A 17,838-nucleotide genomic window follows, 5' to 3' on the forward strand; every position below is an offset into this window, starting at 1 on the left:
AACTACTTAACTTTCAGTCAGTGCTGATCAATGGGGAGAGAAAGAAAAGAACAGATAAAGTAATTTTTCTCCCCCCCCCCTTATTTTTTCCCCTTAAATGTTTCAATTTAATAAGGTACCTGAGTTTTTTGTTAATCCAAAAGAAAGCTGTGTTCTCCATATATTTCACCACTTTGTAACTCTGCAGTTTTCCAACATTAAGAGCACCATGTAATAACACCAATATTGCTAAAAACTGTGGAGTTGCAGAAAAATTGGATAGCCCCTATTGCTTTCTATTACACTAGTTTCATCTCTTAAGTACATTGGGGAAAATCTTGACTGAATGGTCCTTGATTTGCAACCTTTGTGTAAAAACATGCTGCATATTTGAAGGCTATTTAAACTCCAGGTAACCCCCCTTTTTTTTAAGAGATTGTTAACTGATGCAGGGAGCTGCAAGAGTTCAGCATAATATAATGGAAAAAAATAAAGCACAATCATGTCCCACAAAAACAATCAAAGTACCATCTCATTTCAAAATCCCTTTGGTCACAGATATAATCACAAGAAATAACTGGGAAATGGCCCACAAAAAGAGAATGAGACAAAACCGTACAGGATTATCTTAATAAAAATCAAGAATAGTAGTCTGGTAGAAAGTACAGTTAACTGCATAGTAACTTGGATACTTAAAAATAAATAATGAATATTCAGTAATGTTAAAAATAATGAATAAAGTTATTAAAACTTGAGTGAATCAAATGGTGCTCCTCTATATAATCTTGAGATTTTCTTGCTCATCTAGAACTTGATTTTGATGTTGCTTGCATTGCTGTATACAGCTGGTGTAACTTCATTAACTTTGGCTAACTCTGATTAAGGTGTGTGTAAATTAGATTAAAAACTGGTTGACCTCCAGTGTAAGGCAGGTAGAATGTAATAAGGCTATTGCCCTTGGAGATTTCCATATGATGGTAGCTCATGAAGTTCACTGAAGGTAATTTACAGTTGTTGTATGATGGGGAGAGATCTCATTTCTGACTGGAGTCTTGGGTTCTAGGTTTGCACAAGATAGTTGTATGTAACCTGCACTATATTTCCTGTTCTGACTTAGAAATTTTTCCTACCAGATGGGAAAGTCAGGGATGAACAATATGGGAATGGGAAATAAAAGGAATTTAAATTTGATGGATTTCCCTTTCTGCTCTGTAGTTGTTCCTGCGTGTTCAAAGAAACTACTCCTAGGCTGTGGCTTTCTGCTTCTGTTAGTATTCAGGCATAGGTTTTAGGGCATAATTTTTCTGTTGAGAGTCATTCCTCCTCCAGTGGAGAGATATCAATCCACCATAAGTTACAGCTTTCATCACAACTGTGATCTGTTTCCTGCATTTTCCTCTGGTGTCATCATGGTCCCTGAGTAGTTCTCAGTATTTCAAAAATACTGATTTTGGCCGTAGGTTGGGTTGCTCAAGACACTGAAGCTTTAATTATATTGTAAATTTATGTTCTCCAGAGTCCTGTATTCTGCATCATCATTTTTTGAAACATGGCAAATTATGTTTTATAAGTGTACACACTGTTTGATAAAGAAATTATTTTTTTAACTATTCTTGGTCATGCCAAATATTCCCTTCTGTGTCAAAGAAAACTAAGCATAAGACTGTAAGCCTATTATCTTCCGTAAAAGTCAGCTACAGTCTCTCAGTTTTTGTTACTTCAATACAGAATAATTCCATACCTTCAGGTACAAGTTCTGCTCTTCTAATAATAATGAAGTCAGTAAAATCACTGACTGGTTTGGTGGATCTGCTTTCAAAATATTGTATGCTAGCCTTAGTGAGAGTAGCAGGACATAGCACCTCCTTAACAAGAATTCTTCTATGCTTTGCTTTATGAGTTTGCTTCAGTATCAGCTCTGTATCTCTTTAGGGCAGTGTTGGTCTGACTGATTTCAACACCTTGTCCAGTTTATCTTAAATAACACTATATTAAGCTATTGAGTGCTGGATTTTTTTCTAAGTAATCTTCAAAATCTTCACTTTGACCTTATGTTGTATTTTGTAGTTGGTATCTGTCTTTGTAAAGAAGATAGTTCATGTTTGCAAGCATGGGACATGGAGTATGCAGGATATTTTAGGAGAACTGGAAACTGGAATCCATCCCTGGTGCAAATTTTGCTGTATGAGCCCATTTCTCTAACTTGTAAAGCTGATGCCATATACAGTTACACTGTTTAAAGTTTCTTCATCTATATAAACAGTCCTTTAAACACTGTCATATTCTATATCAGGGCAAAATGCCAGAAAGTAATATGGGTAAATGAAAAACAGGGCTCATGCTAATACTCACAGAGATCCTTGATCATAAAAATAAATAGTGTTCCTGTGATGAGATTGTTACAGTATTAAAACCAGCCTTTTTCCTTCCAGTTACATGTACATTGGTTGTAAAGAATTGTGTTCATCAAGTTTACTCTGTATTGCATCATGTGGAGGCGTAAGACTTAGAAGTTTTTCTGTTGTTTTTAATTTTGGTTTCCTCCCATTTAAATAAAAGTATCAGTCATTTTAAATAATCTATGCATTAATAATGGACACTCCTTCCTTTAGAATCAGCCCTACGGACTGTAAGAATCTGTTGTGTTTCACTGTGTGTCTTTCATTCCTGTACCCTGGATCCATATTCATTCTTTCATCAGTCAAAACTGAGATCTCTAAAGTAAAATGAGAACCAGTGGGGAGAAAACTGAATGTTATAAAAATAGGTTGAAACAAATCCATTTTCATGCTTTTCTTCCCATTGTTGAAATAAAAGAGCCTGTAATGAGCTCAGTGAGAATTCTTCCCAAGTGGGAAGATAGAAAAAGTGACCACAAGCACTAATGTAGCTATCCACTCTCTTAACCATGGGCCTGCCAATGCCTAAAAGCTGAGCATAGCTTGTGTCCTGCTATTTTCCAGCTGTCCCTGTTTGCCATAATGGCCATTTAAGTCCAGAAACAGTTGAATAAAATTTATAGAAACCCAGGCTTTAGTTAGATATGCTTAGATATGCTTAAAGCAGCATAAACCAGTCATACTGCTGGCTTTAACTCCACTTGAAACTGTCCATCTCTCTATGAAATGTATGTGATAACAACATGAACCTTATTCCTGACTGAGATAAAAGGGAGAAGTAGGTAAAACGGTCTCCATCAGCTACAGGCTGTGCATGAAACAAAATTTAGTTTGTTCCAAGAAAACGACATAGAAGGATCATAAAGAGCTCACAAAAAATCTTGGAGAAAACCACAATTCATCTCATCTTCAAGAAATGAGTGAGTCAACATCGTGCTACTTGGTCAGTAATTCTGCAGTATGGAGTACTGCAGTATGGAATATATATATGTATATATGATTTTCCCTTTTAAGGTAGTTTCTTGAGAGTTCTTTATGTACTCAATTTCAGGATCAATCTTTCAGCCATATATCTGCAAAACTACTTCTTTTTTTACCTGCTGGCAACACACCAAGATGAATATGTACTAAAACTCCCTGCCTGTCTCTCTTGAGTCACTCCTCCCTCCCAGGTTACACTGTCCATTTAGCCCCCCAGTAGGCTTCAGGTGGTTGTTTCTGAAATTTTGTGACACTAGTTTCCTTTGTTAAAGAATTCCCTCACCTTCCCATGTCAAATGCCCAAATCCAGTTTCTGTCTTTACTAATCCATGCTCTTGCCTTGCCTTCCCCTCAGACATTTTCTAGTCCATTCACATTCTTGTGCCTTTCACCATCTCAGTATCTGAGCACTTTTCAGAAGTGGTTGGTATGACTAATGTGTAGCTTATTCTTTCACTCTTGTTCTTAAAAATAATTTTTTTTTTTGGACTTGGTACAACTCCCTAAAGAGAATAGACACTTTATACAGTACAGGCCTTATGCTAAACAAGATGAGGTCAATTTATCTTGCATTGAAACAGAAGATGATAAAGTGATAAAGTTTTTGATGGACCTTACTTTATATGGCCAGCTCTTTGGCAGCCCTTTAACAGTTGTATCTCCTGCAAAAATTATTTTCACTGTGCATTATAGGTACTTAGTACTAGCAATGTTGAATCTGGTTCTCACCCGAAAGATAATTATGTCAATAAGGTGATGCCATTGCACTGGGTGCTACAGAATTACAGAAATTAGAAGGGATCACTGAAGATTTCCTAGTCCAGCTCCTTGCTCAAAGCAGGGCCAGCTAGGGTAGGTTACTTTAGGACATTACCCAGTCAGGTTTTGAATATCTCCCACTCTACAAACTCTCTGGGTAATCTGTTCCAGCATTTGACCACTCTCACCCATTTTTTTTCTAATATATTTAAGTGGAATTTATGGTATTTTAACTTGTGCCCATTGCCTCTTGACTGTTCACTGGATATCACTGAGATGAGACTGGGTCTGTCTTCTTTAGCCCCTCCCTTCAGGTATCTATACACATTGATAAGATCCTCCCCTGAGTCTTCTCCTCTCCAGGCCAAACAGTCCCAGCTCTCTCAGCCTTTTCTCATGTGAGAGATGCTCCAGTCCCTCAATCATATTCATGGCCTTTCACTGAATTCTATCCAGTATGCCCATGTCTCTTCTACTGGGGAGCCCAGAATTGGACACAGCGCTCCTGGTGTGTCTCATCAGGGCTGAGTAGAGGGAAATAATCACCACCCTTGATTTGCTGGCAACAAACACTGTTCCTACTGCAGACCAGAATGCTATTGACCTTCTTTATGTGATGAAGATATAAAAAAAAATTCCTTAGTCCCTGGGAAGGCAATGCAGAAAGTCAAAGTCTGATGTGCTCACAGTAACCTACATTGTTGAAGAAAGATACTGTTAGATGTAATTTTTTTTCAGAGCTGATGACTTCATGCCTGAGTGATAAATATTGCTGTAAATCCACCAGGAGATGACAGACATACATTGCAAAGGCCGCTTCATAGTCTGTCAGGATATTATAGAATCAACAGTCAAAAAGAGAATAAATCAGAGATCTCGTCCTACTCATAGGTTGTGGACTGAGGTGACTACTCTGTACCTTTTCTTAAATGAATCTTCATGTGTCTTCAGACTGTTTGAAGCCTTAGTGTGTGCCCACCAGCATAATGTTTCTTATCATGCATCACTTCTTCATGCATAAGGTGCACTTGTCCAACCACAGCATCATTCTGTTAGGATGATGTGCATGGATGTGATGAAGGTTAAGTAAAGCTTAAGTTTTCTTGCGTGGCCTGACCTTTGTTGAGCTTTCTTACAGCTAATGCTAGGCTGTATTCCAGTTAACATCCTCTGGTAGGCAGTGTTTTATATCTCCACTCAAGCACTGTGGAAAGTTTCAAATCCAGTAAAATACTTCTGGTCTGACTTGGAAAAGCACAGATCACTCAGAAAAACCTCAGATACATAAGTGGCTACATTCTCCTAACACAAAAGTTTTGTTCTTATTTTCAAGAACTGACTCCCTGATACCATAAATACTTGGTGTTGACATAATATAATTAACCACACAGTAAAAGTTCTTCCAGAACTTTAATATTATTCTTAAAACATTTTCACATTTGTTGTACTTGAGGGAGGAAAAAACAAGCTGTCTGTTGGTACCATTAGTTTAGCAGATAACAGCAATGTGACATTTCCTTTATCTAATTAACCAGGTTACAGATAATTGACATCCATTTTAGTGAATAACAGTACATTGTTAGCCTGCATAGGAAAGTCATGTGAATGAGTATTGATATGGGGCTAGCTACAGGATATGAAGTGTTTGTCACTGTACGATGAGCAGTACTTGCTTACCCAGCTTATTTTTGTGACCAAAACAAGTATGAAGTGGGAAAAAATAATGCAGATTTTTGTGTGGCCTTTACTCCTACTCCTTACATGTCTATATCCACCTCTTTCATGAGACAGTTAAGTTTCTGGGTGAGCACCTGTGAAATATTCCAGTTCTTGAGTTAGTGTGTAACTGTGCCAAGTTTGTTGGCCGCAATTAACAAATTGGTTGAATTCAGACATCTGGAAAATGCAAGCACCATGGGTGGACCCTGGGTACTTTAACAGTACATTAGATATGATATTTTTGGCAACATTTACCAGCTGCATGCTCACGATTTAAAAATATCTTCTACTTCCAAAGATTCCTCCATTATATGCAGATGTTGTGGAAGTTAAACTAATGCAGTCAATGATATCTCTTTCTTTTGGGAATCCAGCTGCTGCACGTGACTTCTCTGAAATTCTGTTAATGAGGTGGCTTTACATGAAATTAATAACTGTCTGTCAAGCATAGCCTCTAGTGGTTGTGTTAAACAGTGGAATTTTGGTGTAGCTTCTTCTGAAGTGTTGACTTATCCAAATGATTTTCATGCTAGCCTGAGTTTATTTTGAAGAAATTTCAGAATACTTTCTGTGCAACAGGAATACAATAACATTATTTTGCTTATTCCAATATATAAAAGAGGAACGGAGTCATTACATATATCCTTTCCATCCTTTTTACTGAGGTGTCTTTCCACTGAAGAGTCTTTTGTTAAGCCAAGGAACTCTTACTTCACTTTTCGCTTAGTTAAACATCTTAAGTACATGAAAATAGGTCATACTGACTTAACTCAAAATATCATAGGTATGCTAGGGACTGAAAAGAGTATTTGCATACCTCATTTAGAAATTGAATTAAAATTTAGTCCTTGCATCCTCTTTAGGAAGAACTTCTTGCTAATAAACCTGGATTTCAATTTATGCTTAGAGACAAATTGTAAAATATAAACTTTGTTAAGCTTCAATTTCAAAATTAAGGTGACGTTTTCTAATGCATGGTTTAATGAAAATGTTCCCATTGCTTTTGGTAAGAAGATAATTTAGTCCTATGCTTGTACAAAAAATAAATAGTAGCAATGAGCAAAGCATATAGTTGTATTGATTAGCAGGCTAATCTTGTTTAACTGCTTGCAAACATTTAGAATATGTGTGTGGCTGAGGCAACTCCCATGTTTTGAAAATGTGGTTGTTTTGAAAGTGGTGGATGTTTTTTTCAATATGTATTGGTACTGATACTATAAAATATAATGAGTGTTGATATTATTGCCTCTAACAGTGAAGAAAAATACCACAAGGAGAATAGAATTACTACTATCATTGTACTCACAATGATATTGTTAAGGTTAATAAGTGATGCCAGTCTCTCACATAAGCAGGGTCTGTATGAAGTCCATCCCCTTTAGAACTTATCACAGAATTTGGTGCAAATTGGTTGACACAGCAGGAGTTTCACAGTCAACCAATAAGTGAACTGTAAATGATGATTCAAGTGTTTTGTAAAATTTTTTGCTGGGAACAGTGTGAGGTTGGCATTTCTCAGAAGACCTCTTTAATAGGCAATCCCTAAGAAGAGCAGTATATCTGATGTTTGTGACATCTAGATTCTTTTACCTCAATGAGATATCTGTGTTTTCATGCCCTTGTTACATCTGCAGGGGTTTAGGTCTTATTTATGTTCTATACGTGGTTGATGTAAGCCACATCAGATAAAAATTGATAATTTTTGATCTGTCAGTTGAGTTATGGAAAAATAGCAACTAACCCAAAACGAACAGAAAATTTTAGAAAAAAGTGCAGAATACTGGACTTGTGTCTTCTTCTGAGGATCTGAAAATTTATGAAGAGAGCTTTGCAGTGTCGCTGGGAGAAAAATGTAAGTGTTGTCCTTGTATAGTTAAGAAAGTGAAGCCAAGAGGACTTGTGAATTATGTAATGTTTCTCAGGAAGCATAAAGCAGATCCAGGAATAGAATCTAGTTTCCTGATTTCCAGAGTGATGCTTTAGTCCTGGAACTCATCCTTTCTTTTTTGCATGGCCATCTATTGCAGTTCTATCAGAAAGGCTATTTCCATATGAAACTGAATGTTACTTTTGCAGCCATGGTGCTGTAATAGAGAACTTACAGAAACAGTTAACCCTGACACCAATGCACATAAAAATAGAAGACAAAGAGAAAAGTGGGCCATAGAAGACTGAGAAGGGTAGGAATTGTTAATGGGACTCTGCTGATGTAACTGTATGGACTGCAAAATATATTATTTTATGCAGCAATGACTGAAGGTACTTCTGCTTGTTAACGTATTTGTCTATAGAAATAGAGATTTTCAATATAACACTACAAACTGGATTCTGTCAAGAGATCTAAAACCAGACTGAATTGTTTGAACCCTTTAGTCACTTTAAATAATATGGTACTGAAGTCATTAAAATTATGCTTGCAGACTGCTCCATATGCTTTTACTTGATTGCTCTGGGATTCATTGTATATTAAGGCTTCATTTTCTAAAAAACCCTATTATTCTAGTTATGTTAACTCTACATTTAGTTTGCAAACCCAGTGTAATAGGATTGCTAAAAGACAACATTATAACTTATTAAAATCTGTGATTTTTTTTTTTGTCATTACAGATTAATCTCAGAGATCTTGGGCAGCTGTATAAAATCCGCATTGGCCATGACAACACTGGAAATGATCCCAGTTGGTACCTGGAGGAAGTCAGACTTGAAAGAGTAGGCCCTCTCTCTGATGAAGAGATTTGTCTCCCCATAGAGTGCTGGCTTGCAGAAGACAAGGGTGAAGGTGATACATGGAGAGAAGTGGCAATAAGAAACCCTGCAAAGGAGCTTTTGCCATGTAGGTGTTCAGTATTTTAGATCATGTGTTCACTAGCCATATCCTGTGAGTATATGACAGCTTTTCATGTTTCTTCCAGGGCAGACCATCCAAAAGCCAGCATAGCCATGAAACAGATACATCCAGATACTTTCTAGTTCCACAGAAGCAGGAAGTGATCATTTTACCCCTTTCCTCCTCCAAATCAGAATAATAGTGGTGACCAGGGCATCTTACCCCTATAAAATTCCTGTTCTCTCAGAGTGCCCCTAAATCACTGGCAAATACTACTCTTTAGAGCAAAACATCAGGCAGGAAATCAAGGCATTATCAAGGTATGTAATGTCATGTGACATCGAGTTCCTTTTAGCAAGTTTGATATTGTTCTTGTACTGCATAAAATATTCTTTACCAGAAATCCACAATCTGAGTCATCACACACGTGTTTTCCAAATCAGACTCAAGTCACAGCTATTCATATAGAAATTGTTAGCTGCAGGGTGGCACTTTGGTACTTCAAAGTTTAGTACAGCTTTGACGCACTTTGTTCTCTTCAGGTGAAGCAGGAAATAGCCCATCATATAAAGTTATTATTTAAAAAGTCCTGGGCCTCTACAAAGGAATAGGGAGCCAGCATAATCATTTAGCACAGTGTTGGAGTTTTTTTTGTAGGATTCTCTTTACAGAATGACAATGATACAGCTGATAGACAATACTGTCTGTCAGTGGTAGGTTTTATATAGATAGGTGCTATCATTCAGGAAAACTGTATTCAAAATGAAGCAGTGAATATTGCAAGGAAATCAGTGATTCAACATAAAATGCACTTAGTGACAATCAAATCATTTCAGAAGAAAATATCAAACAAGTGAAAGACTCAACTCAAAAGAATATAATTCTCTGAAAAACCATCAAGACTGGCGATGTGTGAATGTTTTCCATGGATTTTAATGCCAAAGGGGACTACCGATCTCTATTACAGAGACCAGAAGATACTGAGAAACACATATGTGCCAGCTCACATTTCCCCTCTCATCTTTTTTATTTTGTTAATTATTCTGTGAAGTATTTAGTGACTTCAATGAGAGATTTCAAAACCTGGGATGGAGGATTATGAACCAGGCCCTATGATCATTAACATATACCACAGTACCATATGCCACTTCTTTCAGTGACATAAATGTCGTATACTGGTGCAATAGAAAAATAGTGCAGAAGCCAATTAGTTGTATGAACAATTAATTCAACATCAATAACTCAGATCTGCATTATGCACTCTGAAATGCCCATTTATAGAAAAGTACTAATATTCTGGTAGGTGTAATCCATTTATATACTTGTATGTAAAAAATCAAGTCAGTTCTATCAAAGGCTGGGAATATGTTTAAAACAGCATGGTTTTTACTTTTTATTTATTATATTACTGCATCTTTCCTTGCTTTTGCAGGAACATTATCTTAATTAAAATATATGTCTCAAGTTTGTAAGAAAAGATACATTAGAAAGGATTTGTAAATTTCCTGAAATTTTAAGTTTTACAAATTAATTATTGATTTTAGGCACATTTAAATAGAATATCAATATAAACTCGCAAGGCCTCCCAAGGATTTCCTATTTAGTTACACAAGAACGAGCAAATGAAACGCTACCCATTTGCATTTCCCATTTAAAAGCTAATTGCTTACAAGTACTGGACAAACTACATCAAGTCACTTTCTCCACCAGAACAAATATATATCCTGTACTTTCAATTCAATCTGGTATCTTATAGTGGTATTAAATTTGCTTAACTATAAAAGTGATGTGCTGGAAAGTTTAAACAAAGTGAACAAATATAAACTAAGCTCAGAAGGCACTTTTTAAAATTGCTGTTCTTTAACACTTATTTTACTACTCAAGTTCTCTCTTAGAAGAAAGAATAATGTTTTCTTTATCCTTTTTCTCTGTTTCTCCAGCGAAACTCTACTATGCACCCAATACGGACCCAACACCTTGCAGCTGATTTTTGATTCCTTGTCTTTCTTTTTTCTAGCTTCTCTTCTTAAAGTCCTAAGTTATTTCCTGATTCTGTCAGCTTTTCTTTATCTTTCTCTCTGAAATCCCTTATTTTCCACGCAAATTTCTCACTTTGGTAAATCCCCTTAGTTTTTCTGACTGTCCCTCAGCCACTTCAAAAAGCTGACACTAATCTGATCTCCTACTCCAAGTGATGATTTCAGTTCTTTTTCAATCTCTCCAGCATACCAGTCTCAATTTTCACACACAACTCAGGTTTCTTATGCCTCCAGTGTATGTCTGCCTTTGTCTTCCCTTCTTTTCTTATTTTTCCCCCATTGCCAAGACTTTCCAGGTCTGTGGCTTCTTTTTCTCATTCTATTCCATCTTCTCTTTTGACTTCCCAGCCCTGGAGATTTTAAAAACTTCACCCAATCTGTCTTTGAATTTGTCCCTGAATTGAGCATGCCATTGAACTGGGTTATCCCTGGAGGTCTGCTTCAACCTGTTTTTTAATGTGATTCTTCCACCCAGTCTTGCTTTTTTCTGGCAGTGCTAGATGGTTTTAGTTTACTAAACTTCACAAGTATTGGATTGTTTATTTGTTGCTGTTGATTTGGTTTCATCCCCTAGTTACATTGTGATGCACAAAATCAAAGAAAAATTGTTCAACCATTTTCTAGGTTATAGGTATTGGAAATTAGTATTTGTGTCCTGAACTGGCTAAATCTGAAGTGTCACTCAATGAAAATAATATAGAAGCTTTATTTTGAAGGCTTAGCTTTATAACGTCATGGCAACATAAGAGTGTTAAAGGAATCAGATGAGATCTGGCAAGCCTGGTGGAGGTGAGGCTGCCGTAGCTGCACAGCCCCAGGTCCAACCAGGACCTGGCACCTGGGCATATGAGCCCCTGAGGCTCCAGTCCCACTCCAGCTGCTGGTACAGACCATCTCACACACACATGCACACACACAGAGCTGTCTCACCCTTAGAGACACACATACACCCCAGCAGGTCTCACCCCTAGAGACACCCGTACCCCATGGTCTCTCTGGCAGCTGGCTGGGACTCCCATAGTCCCTCCAACAGTCAGCTGCTCATATGGTCTCACACTCAGAGGCATGGGCCTCTGACCCCTGGTCCCACTCCACTCGCTGACAATTTCACTCCCTCCAGTTTCTCCAGTTGCTGTCACGCAGGACCCCAACTGGGTCCCAGTCCAGTTGCTGGCACTCAGACCCCATATCAACACATACATACACACAGAGAGAACAGAGTCCTTCACCCAGAAAAAGTTAGAAAGCAGATTATCAAGATGGGACAGACTGCACTGATCAGGTGCAGGACACAGCTAATCATACTAACCAGCAAACTATTAATTGTGTCCAGACCTTTTGATCCCTGATCCTTCTGTTTTCCCACACTTGTTCCTGCCCAAATCACCTAGATCCATCTCTTTCCCTGCCTTTTGTTCCTCACCTAAATGTCCCATAATAAGTCCTGTGCAATCGCAAAATGCTCTTCCCCTCTGTCCCCTATTGTGTTGCACATGACTAGGCAGCAAACTCCAGCAGTCCGATAGATACTCCAGAATTGACTCATCCTGATGGGTTTCATGCCTGGATACTGGGACTGAGACTCTCCTGGGACAGCCCTGCATGGGCTGGGAGAGGGTGTTCGTTCCTCTGAGTCCTTAATATGAGTTCCCACCTGCCCTTGTGCCCCTGTGTTTGTGGAGATGGGCTGATGGATCCTGTGATGGGTCTGGGAGAAGCCAGAGATGGGTGTTAGTTGGACTCCACCCTGCCAGCATCTGTCTGTGCTCCTTTGTGAGTGTGCAGAAGACCTTCATCACACATCCTTACATGGATTGTCTTCAGATATAGCTGAAATTTTGATCTAAAGGGATGCATGATACAAGAAGTGTTGAATTTTCTTACTGTTCTGTTTATGTGAACAGAATGAGAATATAAATGGGCAATTCTACCCTGTTCTTGTTCACATAATTAAGGAATAACTGTACTGATTTGAGATAAAAGACAAATATTGAGGCTGAGTCAGGAAAAAATCCAGCTCAAAAGATTTAGTTTTCCACTTAGATTAATGTGCAGGCAAATACAGAAAGGTTAGAATGTGCCCAGTCACTGAAATAGTGCAAAAGATGACCAAAGCACATGGTAATGACTCAAGCATTATCTCTACAAAATTTGTATCCCTATTTAATCACTCAGAAGGCACCAACTATGTAGGTAAGTAGTCAAGATTCTCTTTCCTATTATAAAATTGATTAGTAACTGTGTTTCTTCAAAGCCGATAATTTTCTTACATGTTCTGAAGAATATTCATGTATATTTTTTAGAATATTACTCCAAATAGCAATAGTGGAGATTAGAAGACTGAGAACTGTAATTCTAATTGAAATGTCTTCACTTGATAGAGTTTTGTATTTATGTCTTCTCAAATAATATGTGCACCACTTCTGAGGAAGATAGTCCCTCTTAACCACTGTCAGTCATTAAGAAATTGTTCCCTTTTAGCCTTAACACTGCACCAATCTGTATCTTTAGTCTCTGTCATGGCAAAATGGCAAACACTATTTGTGGAACTGAAGGAGTAAATACCAAGTGATAAAACCACATGGCAGAGATTCAATCTTGCTATTTAACAAATCAAACCAAAATGACCATTTCCTTCAAGCGGGCATGTTATATGGAAAAAAGGCAGAACCTGGAGCAGTACTGTGTAATTCTGTTCTAATATCTTGGATCGCCATCATTAAGGGAGGACTGAATAGAAACAGTTTGACAGCTTTAATGTTGTATATCATTTACCATCTCTCTAGGTTTTGTGTTTGGCCAATTTGTCTGTTTACACTAGCAGCCTGATGGGAGTGGATTTGTGCAGTGAAGTGGTTGATGATAAAATCCAATGAGCTAAGGGTCCAATGTCCTTATTATGTGCATTTAGGGGGAAGTTACTCTGGGCTTGTTCTAGTCTGTTCTCATGGACTGACTGTCAATTTGTGACAAGATCATCGTCATTGTGTTCCTGGAACATATCCCCTGATTTAGTTTCATCCAAAAAGAATCTAGTTTTTTTCTCTGAAACCACTCCATGCTGCAAACCAGAAAGGAGGAGGGCAAACCAGGGGATTCAGCTTCTTGATTCAAACTAATGTGCTGTTATAGGCACACCAGTGTCATTAGGCTCAGACAGCTGTAATGTGGAGGAAGCTTATCTCATGTACTTTGAGTAATAAGTGATAAGTATATTTATCTTGACTTCTTCTGCTCTTAACCAGAATTTTAAAATAATGACTGTACTTTTCTCTTAGTAGAATTACTTTGAAAAGAACTAACAACGGGACAGTAGTTTATCTAAATCAGAAGAAAATGACCAATATTTCTGCAGTGAAAATTTTAATTTTCTTATTGTCACCAATAAATTCTTCTTTAATTCTTTTAGGATAAAAGACACATAAAAATATTAATTTAGTCTTTAATGAAAAGCAATCTGCAATGCTTCCTTACTGCTTATATTTTCCAACGGAAAATGTCATAAGTCACTGAATTCTGCACATCTTCAGAAGGAAAGGAGAATTATATATTGTGCTTGCAGACTGGGGCCAAACTAACTCTTGCCACTGGTGAATGATCAGGAGTATACCAACTTTGTATATTGGAAAACCTGATTCATGTGCCCAGAATAAGTCTGGAAAAAAAGGGTTCTCTGACTTGCATTCTGTTGCCCTTAGTATGCTCTTAGGTTACCTTTTCTTCATAAAAGAGAAACAAAGCGTCCTTTCTCTCTCCCCTTTATTGCAGGTAGTTCATGTTCTCATGTTATCAATAGTTGACAGAAGCTGGAGTTGGGACTAAAAAAACCCACCTGAAACCTCATGATAACATCTCAAGAGGTAGCAGTAGCAGCATTTTTATGGACTGAGCAAGTATAAATTTGGTACTTGTACACTTGACTGCTCAGTGACTCCTATAGTATTTTTGATATAATTTGATATGTCATTTTTCAACATAGTTATTATACTGCTTTAACATCTGTCTTTCATGGAGCCTTTTAGAAGCTTCCCACCTCTGCCAGAAAACATTTTACCTCCCTTTTTTCAACTGTTTCATCCATGCATCCATGTCACAAAGTTTTTGGTTTGATTATAGAGCTTATCTAAAGCTACCCTGTTAGAAATTTGAAGATTTCAATCACTTACTTTCTGAAAGGTCATTTTCTTTTTTAGTGAGTACTAGCTGAGACTGTTTCCTGCTATTCTGTGTTAATTAATCCTCTTATATATTTTACCAAAGTTACTGTGTTTTTCAAGATGTTTCTTCTATTACTTTGAAGTGCCCCACATTAGACAGATGCCTAGATGCTCACATCTCATGCTCACTTAACAGGTCCCTCATAATGCCAAAACAGTATTTCCTGACTTCTGTTGAGTGGTTGTTTTTATGATATAATTTTCAACTTTTTCTTTCCTTTTTTTTTTTTTTTTGCCTATAGGCCTACCTCTCTGCTTTGTTACCTGAGTTTTCAGCTGGTATAGTTTCACTAAATCAGTGTATAGTGAAATGAAATTACTACTACAGAATAGAGGATTGGACCATAGAGTTCTAATTCTCAGAGTTCTGGGATGGCTTTTTCTTACTGCAGTGATGTAGGTCTCCATTTCAGATGCAGCAGCAGTTGGACCCCTAGAGTAGTTCAGTTTCTCAAAGGAAATTAAACAAGAGTCACAGAGGCTGAACATATTTTCTTGGGGCTTTTTATTTTACTCTATACACAAAAAACTGTTTCGTGAACAATATACAGAAAGTTATGAACAGGCAAATTTCACATATCTTGAGTCTTGCTGTCTCAGCAGTATGTTCAACTGGTAGGTTCGTTCTCCAGATTTGATTGTATCTGTCCCCTGTGCTTATCAAACTACTGGTGCACCTTGTCTTATCTATTACAGAGTGGCATCACCCTTCTTGTTCTTATATTTAAGCAATCTATAGCTCAGGAGCCATTAACACTAGCACCTTTCACAGCTGTTCTGCAATCCAGAGGAGCTGTTTGACAAAGTTTGAAAAAATTGCATCCACTGAAGTGGGTCTGTGCCTTGGTTTCCATTTGTACAGAAAAGTCTTAACCTCCACAGTCTATTCAGTGAATGTTTATATGAATGTCCAAGCGTTTCCCCATAGTGGCATGTTCTAAGTAGGCATGTACAGCATGGTTTGGAGAATATTTTTCTTGCTTAATTTTTTGTATGTTTCCTATAAAATGCATTGTAACATATACTCAAATTAAGGGAAATGAACATTCCATTTACTATCCTAATATAACAGCCTGAACTGTTAATTTGGACAAAAATTTAAAGCACAAACTAGTCTTTTTGTTAAGAAGGTTCCTTTATAAATAATGCAGAATGTGTAGCCTAAATAAATGCCAGACCTAACATTTTCCAGATGGTGAAAGATGTATAGACATGAGGAGCTATGGAAAATATTTTCCAGTTCTTTACATTTCAACATGTGCATGCTTTCTACTTCAGACTGATTTGTTTAGGCTCGTAGCAATAAAAAGCTGTATTTGATTAGATCTTTATCATCTCTCTGGTTACCAGAGAGATGCACAGTGCTAGAAAAGGAACTGTAGTTTATTTGTCTGTTAATATCTTTGTGTTGTGTTATAATTATCTCTCATTCTGTTGTGGTGTGTCCTGTGCTTAATCCATTTGGCTTGGTCTCCCTCCAGAAATGAAAGAACTTGTTTCTATTTTCTTCTTGTAATTATTTATTGTTAAAGGGCTTCTGAAAAAGTCTGAATATGCTTTACAATTGTGCTTGTAGTTAATTAAATTTTGCAGTTTTGATCATGGAAATTACTTGTAGGTGTAAGTAATACAGATACCTGTCTTTGTATATAAACAGTCGTAACATAAACAGTCTATACCCTTTCCTTAGCTCCCACAGACATTTTGCTTTTTCAAAACTGAGAATGTAAGTAAGAATGTAAAAGCGTGGAGCAGACTTCATGTTGATATGTCCCTGCTGTTACTAATCTGCAGCATCTTGCTCCATGGGTAGTCCAGCCATATTATTCAAATGCATGGTCACAGAATATAATTGTTAGGTTTTCTTTTGGAAACATGACTTCTCTCCTTCCACACTCTGAAAGATTTTGCCCCTTCATGATCAGTGGCTCTTTGCTTTGTTGCATGTTTCCTTTCATAATTTGCTGTCACCCCTTATCCTCTGTCCTTTGGCCAGTTTTTTGTTTGTCTTATATTCTCCTGCTGCTGATCTGAACACAGTTATGATTATACTAAGAGTTATGATATAAAATGTCATTTGGATATATAACTCAATTATGCTAATTATCAGGACTATTTATCTTTGTTAATGGCCATTCAAATGTATCATTTGTTTTAACATCATGTTTTTACACTAAAAGCCTTGAAACAAGTTTTTATAAGGCTCTGACAAATTTTGGACATTCTGTGTGTATTATTGAGATCAATTATATGTCACAGGCTATGTTGGTACACTAATGCATAGATGTGAGAGCTGCAATGAATGCTAGGAGTTACAGAAAATAATAAAACTGATCAAGGGACACCCCTCCTATTTTGAGTCATAGTCATAATAAAGAGTTGAAGACACTGTCTTTGCCAGTTTAGGATAATTTCATACAGATGAAAAGAAATATCCTTATTTGGTTAAGCATACAGTCTATCCATCAACATTTCCTTCCTATCTTTTAATATATGTGGGGCTATTTTTTTCCCTTAAGTATTATTTCCCCTGCAGTATTATTTTTCTACTTTTTTAGCTTCTCCACTGGGAATCAGAAATATCTATTCTTTAATGATGGCAGATGACATGATATTTGAGTTTTATAAGCTGCCTTGAGGTCCAGTGAATTAAAAATTTATGGGAATGTCAGATTCTACTAGCTATGTTGTGGGTTAAGAGTAATAGTATTTTAATTAGTTTTTGTAGAATATTGTCTAGTTTCAAGCATTTTGTGACCATTTTCTGTTTTCATCTTAGTTTCTTCTTAAAAGTAGTGTTTAATTGTGTTTGTTAGGGTTTCTGCTACCTTTCTTCACTCCCAAGAAGTATTAAAATTACCCATTAATGAAACAGTAATCTCCTCCGTGATCTACTACATAGCTGCAGAAATGGCCAG

General features: G+C 37.0%; 1 protein-coding gene across 1 annotated transcript in view; it reads left to right on the top strand.

Moving 5' to 3' along the window:
* Window positions 1–17,838, top strand: part of RP1 (RP1 axonemal microtubule associated) — a 179,564-nt gene that overhangs the window by 70,429 nt on the left and 91,297 nt on the right. Inside the window, exon 25 of the mRNA XM_074881345.1 lies at window positions 8,445–8,670. Within this exon, the coding sequence (XP_074737446.1) occupies window positions 8,445–8,670 (226 nt within the window). The remainder of the gene's footprint in view (window positions 1–8,444; window positions 8,671–17,838) is intronic.

The sequence above is a fragment of the Strix uralensis genome, chromosome 1 (assembly GCF_047716275.1).
Source record: "Strix uralensis isolate ZFMK-TIS-50842 chromosome 1, bStrUra1, whole genome shotgun sequence".
Taxonomy (NCBI): Eukaryota; Metazoa; Chordata; class Aves; order Strigiformes; family Strigidae; genus Strix; species Strix uralensis.